This window comes from Colossoma macropomum, unplaced genomic scaffold (genome assembly GCF_904425465.1).
Source record: "Colossoma macropomum unplaced genomic scaffold, Colossoma_macropomum, whole genome shotgun sequence".
Taxonomy (NCBI): domain Eukaryota; kingdom Metazoa; phylum Chordata; class Actinopteri; order Characiformes; family Serrasalmidae; genus Colossoma; species Colossoma macropomum.
The window spans coordinates 53000-59739 of record NW_023495399.1 but is presented as its reverse complement, the minus strand read 5'-3'; the positions used below and the strand labels follow the sequence as shown (position 1 = coordinate 59739).

Genomic DNA, 6740 nt, shown 5'->3' with positions numbered 1-6740 from the left:
AAAAAACTACTATTTATGCAGTTTGGTTTGGTTATAAGTCTGAGATTTTAAGGGGTTAAGCAAATGTTTTCATCCACATAAAACTCCAGACAAAGAGGCGCCTCTATATTAATTCATAAAAGAATATATTTACTTACCATATCTGCAGACCAAAATGATAGATACATTGTTATAAATGTTAGCATCAATAATCTGGGCATGACTACTGCAAGAATCTGGGGCCCCAATACTGAAGATCTGTCCTTTTTGCATACATTTTTCAGTCATCTCAATGACTGTGGCAGTTCAAAAATCATAATTTGAGGTGATTTTGATACAGTAATCCAACCAACACTAGAAGTTCAAATATCTCTGGCAATGCAAGAATCTGGTAATTAACAGAAATATTCCAACAGTATATGAATGACTTTGGCCTCAATGACAACTAGCAGTTATAAAAAGCCACTCAAAATAGAATATTTATACTTTTCTCCACTTCACAACTCTTTCTCACATACTGACCTCTTTCTCATTAACATCAGAAATTACAAGCATCAAAATTCCTCTAATATTTATTAGCCTTTTGCCCCAGAATCACTAAATTCAGCCCTGATTGCAAATTCCATAGAAAGTGATTATTTTCTCAGCAGAAATAATCTATATGAGCTTTTCCAATCTGTTCTTTGCAACTTGCACAGGACTGAGACTGCCCTATTAACAGTGGTTGATGATCTTTTAATGTCTGTTGATGCTGGTTTTCTTAATATCCTTATCCTCCTTGACCTAACTGCAGCCTTTGACACTGTGAATCAGGATATGCTTATTTCCAGGCTTTCATCCATAGGCATTTCAGGCTTAGCTTTTGCTTGGTTCCAATCCTATCTTACTAACAGGCAACAGTTTCTCTCTATTGGTTCACAAAAATCATCCACTGCTCCAGGTGCTCAGGGAGTGCCCCAAGGCTTTGTCCTTGGATCCTTGCTTTTCATATTATACATCTCACCACTAGGTCAGATCATTCGTAATCATGGGTTTAAATTCCACAGTTACACTGATGATATCTAGATCTACATATGCACTGCATCCCCCACAGTCTCAGCTCAGTTATTAAGTACATGCAACACAGATTTAAAACACTGGCTGGCCAGTTATTTCTTAAAACTAAATGCAGACAAAACTGAAACCTTGTTAGTTGGCCCCTAAAATGCCCTCTGCTCAACAATGTTGACACCAAAATGCTGGTCAATGCCTTATTTTTTTCTGCAGCATGGATTATTGCAACTCCCTCTTCAATGGTCTCCCTGCTAACTTGTTTAACCAGGTTCAATTCATTCAGAATTCAGTAGCCAGAGTCTCACTTTTACCAAGCTCACTTTACACATCACTCCCATCCTCTATCAGCTTCACTGGTTACCAATATTCTCCTGTATCAAGTATAAATTTCTTCTAACCTTCAAAGCTCTTCATGGTCTCGCCCCCATTTATCTCAGTGAACTCCTTCATCCGTACTGTCCCTCTCGCTTCCTCAGATCTTCTGGCACTGGACTCCTCGCTGTCCCACGCACAAGACTCTCAACAGTGGGCGGCAGGTCTTTCAGGGTTACTGCTCCCAAACTTTGGAACTCTCTACTTCAATCTCATCGTGACTGCGCTACCCTCAATTCATTTAAAGTTCACCTTAAACCCTCCTTTTCACTGCTCACTACTCTTCTTCTTCAAAGTGGTAGTTGTTTTTTTGCCCCTCTCCATTCGCTAAAGCGTCTTTGGGTTTGTAAAAGGCGCTATATAAATGTAACTTATTATTATTATTATTATTATTATTATTATCATTATTATTATTAGTAGTAGTAGTATTAAAAAAAGACACAAAAGACACAGAAATTGTGTTTACATAAATTCTTTTATCTATTAAGCACATTTTAAACATGTTGATCAAAATGCTGTACAAAATGTTATGCAACAGACATTTCCATCCATTACTGCTGTCCACTGCACTAATGCACACATACATACATACATACATAAAAATGTGTGTTACATTTAGACTTTAACAATGACACAGATGAAGCAGGTTCTAAATAAGTGTAAATATCTGATTCTGTGCTTTGACATGTTTGGGTTTTGAACTGCCTGTAAACCCAGTAAAGTTTGACGCCTCTTGGTAAATGATGGCCACCGACACTCCTCACTTGTGCTTTACTGTAAACTTTACACTCAGACGTGGCACAAAATATTTGCAAGCTTCATTTTCAGAGAGTCTAAATTTTAGATTATCTTGGATCATCATTTAAAACATGAGTTAGAAAAGAACTTTAAAAGTGAAACTACTGTTTTACAGCATAAATAAATGTAGTGTCATTAGTAGTGAACTATGCTGCCTGACACAGCTGCCTAAAAACTATAGAAATGGACACTGAAACAGAAGTGAGGATCCTGTTAGAGTTTATCCTAAAGTTAGGACAGGATTTAGGAGGTTTAGTCTAGTTAGGATTTTTGTGTGATACTGTTTTCTTATCTGGAGTTGATGATGAGATTATGAATTTAGGAACTGTTATTCTGTAATAGCTACTGTTCTAAATTCAGTCCGTACTGAAATCGTCATGGAGACTAAAAAGATCAAATTTTAGAGTTAAAATGTTTCTGTAATATGGCCTCTGGTTTGGTGTGCAAAACAAAAGAGCCAAGCATCTCATATATCATCCTTCCTTTTAGTACTGAGGATCAGTTTTTTAATCTGAAAAACATGCATTACACAGTGCAGAAGGAGAGTTTGGAGCTGTTCAAGGCTGATTTAAAGGACACCATAGAATGTCTGTTCTCCAAAGTGATCTTGAGGGAAACAGGCTCATGTCTTCTGTAACAGACTTCTACAAAAATGGGTTTTGAAAGCGATTTTTCAGAGAGTGTTAAGAGTTTACGGACTGGAGTTCCTGCGCTGGACGAGGAGTAGAGTGCACGTAGCAGACACTGGGAGGAGGGCTTAACAGAGCAGTGGACAGATGAGACACACAGAGACAGGCCCTGCATCTGTCTCTCTCTTTCTTTTCTGCAGTGCCATTATCGTGACAGAAATGATGCAGTGTAAACCTGCCTTAACTCACAGTACACACACACACACACACACACACACACACACACTTTAGAGGTTATTCTATCTCACATAGACGCACTGAGGAGTCATAAATATAGTCAAAATCAACACAAAATCCAGCGTAGAGCGGTTCAGTGAATGTGGTGTAGAGTGTGTGTAGGTGGGTCAGTGTGTGTGTGTCAGGGGAGATGGTGTAGAAAGACAGAGTGCCGGACCCCCAGTCCAGATACACTCCTACTCTGTTAGAGAGGGAGGCGGGGGCAGGTAGGAAAGTTACCACATTATTATAAAAGACAGAGTATCCAATTCCATCAGAGCACCACAGACTCCAGGACTGATTATTGTGTCTAAACTCACATTCATCACTGCCTTCTTTCCTCCTGATTCCTCTGTATGACACTGATATATCAGCCTCTCTGCTCCACTGAACCTCCCAGTAACAGCGTCCAGTCAGTCTCTCCACACTCAGAACCTCATCACACTCATCAAGACTGTCTGAATGATCTGAATATGACTGATCTTCTCCCAAACGCTCCACCTTTCTGTTCCCCTCAGACAGAGAGAGACGGCTGTTCACTGTGTTTGGATCCAGAGTGAGATCAACAGCATCTGTGTACACACACACACACACACACACACATAGATGTTTACACAAACAGTGTTCAACAGAGAGAGAGAGAGTATGTGTGTGTGTGTGTGTGTGTTTGTTTGTGTGTGTGTGTGTGTGTGTGTGTGTGTGTGTATATGTGTGTGTGTGTGTGTGTGTATATGTGTGTGTGTATGTGTGTGTGTATCTTACATTTCTTCACTCCTGGTTTCATCCTGATCTTCCCTCCATGATCCACCCTGAAGAACAAACACATACACACACACACACACTTATATAATTATTCTGAATATTATATATTACATTCAGAAATTAAATCACTCAGAACACATTTCTCATCTGTTTCTGCGTTCACCACACCTCTCTCTCTCCCTCTCTCTGTGTAAACAGGGCTGGGCAATAAGATATTTTTCATTATCATGATAATTATGTCTCAAAATTTTCTGAGCATGTGGTATAAATTATCTGTACTGAAGAAACATCCAAACTGCATGACTGATTATAAAGAACAGAATTAGTGCTGTTTAATTAGATTTAGTGCAGCTCAGTGAGTGAAATGTTCATTGAGTGAAATTCAAATCATTATATATAAAGTATGCCCAATTCTGGCTTTTTTCAGCTGATCAGATGTCATGGATAATAAATATAAGGGTATGTTATGAATCATACATACTGCTTGAATGTATTATGCTTCTTCTGATATTACACTTATGCTCTATATGTAAATATAACCAGGTCAGAAACACTGAACACCAGTAAACAGCCTAAATGTGCCTTTACTGTGAAGAATCCCCTAACTGTACCAGGGGACCAGCCGTATGTCTGGAGAAGTGAAGTTTATTTGTTTGCGCGCAGGTACCAGACACCCAACCAGCCGATAAGACTTTCGGCTGATGCAGCTTTATAGCTGGACTGATGTCAAGATTAGGCCCAAGTGACAAGTGACAGGTGTCACAGACGTGGCCATGTAGGGATAAACAAGAATAGACAGAAGAATGTTCTAAGTACAGTCACAATAAAGGCAACACAAAATACTGAATATAATGACATATAGCACAACACTAAACACATTACTAAGCAGTACATTTCTACAACTGTATAAGAATTTTTGTTCATGGTTAAAATAGTAAAAAACTCTGTGTATCCAATAAAGAACACTACTGCAACTAAGCATATTTTTTGTAAACAAAAATATAAGAAAATAAACATTAAGTCTCAATTGCACATTATATTATACATACCACACAAAAATGAATGAAAAAAAGAATATAAATAAAAGAATTTTTAGACTAATTATTATAAACTGTACACTGTCTTTACTGTTTTTAGTCATACTGTCAATTAGACAATCTGTTATTGTTATCGTTCTATTTTTTATCATTTTTATTATAATTATTAGACCAGTGATCATACAAAGGCTGTCCTGCATTTTACTACTATCAATTAAATAATAATAATAATAATAATCAATGTTTCCCCATTCATTACCTAGACTGTAGCAGCCCACTATAGTGTAATTTATCTCACCAGTTTTGTAATGATCTGAAAATATCTTTACTCTTCCCATAATATAATTATTATTATGAGGCAGGTAAGAATTTAATTGTACAGTGCAAAACACCTGTTTTACTGTGCATATTACAATAAAACTCTTGAATCTTGAATAACATAAACAACATTGTGTTTTACCTCCTTACTTCAGCAAAGCATTTCTCACTACTAGACAGCCCCCCTCCCCTCCTCTGCTGCACCCCTATCTCTCTCTCTCTCTCTCTCTCTCTCTCTCTCTCTCTCTCTCTCTCTCACACACACATACACACACACACACACACACACACACACACACACACACACACACACACACTGGACTGTCTTGTCATCTGGCTGCATCCGAGACACAAGGCAACACAACGCCATTTTATTAGAGGTCAGTAACATTAACTTCTAGCATCCACTGCAGTTATCCACTCGTCCAAATACAATCTTAGCATTATCAGTGTAAAACAGCAAACAGATAACATTAATGCATCATCATTGATAATTAACAATAATCTAACTTTAGCTTAGTTAAGAAACTTTAACATCAGTGTGTCTAATTTTCTTATCCTCACTTGAAACCAGTGCACTGTTGGATCTGCTTTTAGTTTTTTTTCTCAATCAGAAAAGTTGACAACAGTGCTGTTGTGTCGAAATGTCTGTAGACTAATTATTTTCAGCCTCTGAGGAGCAAGTTGGCTTTTGTAAGTTGTAATTTGTAATGTTAATAAAGCTGTAGTGATAACGATTCAAACTGAATTAATGGTAAATAATCAAGTTGAAGTAGCATTAACTAATCAGCTGAGGCAGCAGTAAATAATCAAGCTGAAGCAGCAGTAAATAAGCTTAAGTAGCAGCAGTAAATAAGCTGAAATAGCAGCACAAAATCAAGCTGAAGTAGTGATAACTAATCAAGCTAAAGTAGCAGTATCTAATGAAGTTAAAGTATTGGTTAATAATCAAGCTTAAGTAGTGCTAACCAATCAAACTGAAGTAATGGTAATGACTCAAGCTGATATGCTGGTAATTAATCAAGCCAAAGCAGTGGTAACTGATCAAGCTGAAATAGCAGTAAATAATCAGGCTGACCTAGCAGTAACTAATCAAGATGAAGTAGCAGTTAAGTTGAAGTAATGTTAATTGATTAAGCTGAAGTAACTTTATCTGATTGAACCGAGGTAGCTGTAAATTATCAAGCTGAAATCTAATCAAGCTGAAGACAATGTGTGAACTGGTAAAGTTCTACTTTGTGGGTGTGACCTTTTTGCTGTGTCATCACCATTCATATGTACCACACATACAACCAGTGTTTTTGATTAAATTACTGAAGCAAAAATGTTTAAAGCACTATAATAATAATAATAATAATAATAATAATAATAATAATAATATGCATATTACAAAGTACTTTATAGCAACTATTATTATTATTATTATTATTATTTCAACACTACAGAATAACAGTAATTCACCACCATAGTCTTTTACAGTCATTGACCAAACATTGGTCAGTAATGTTTATAATGT

At 36.9% G+C, this 6740-nt stretch overlaps 1 protein-coding gene across 1 annotated transcript in view; it reads right to left on the bottom strand.

Moving 5' to 3' along the window:
- Positions 1-2538: 2538 nt before the first annotated feature.
- The window catches only part of LOC118802050 (NACHT, LRR and PYD domains-containing protein 12-like), a 30002-nt gene continuing 25800 nt past the window's right edge, over positions 2539-6740 (bottom strand). The window contains exons 8-9 of the mRNA XM_036562502.1: positions 3870-3916; positions 2539-3679 (exon numbers count right to left, since the gene is read on the bottom strand). Coding sequence (XP_036418395.1) covers positions 3126-3679; positions 3870-3916 — 601 coding nt within the window. The 3' untranslated portion in view covers positions 2539-3125. The remainder of the gene's footprint in view (positions 3680-3869; positions 3917-6740) is intronic.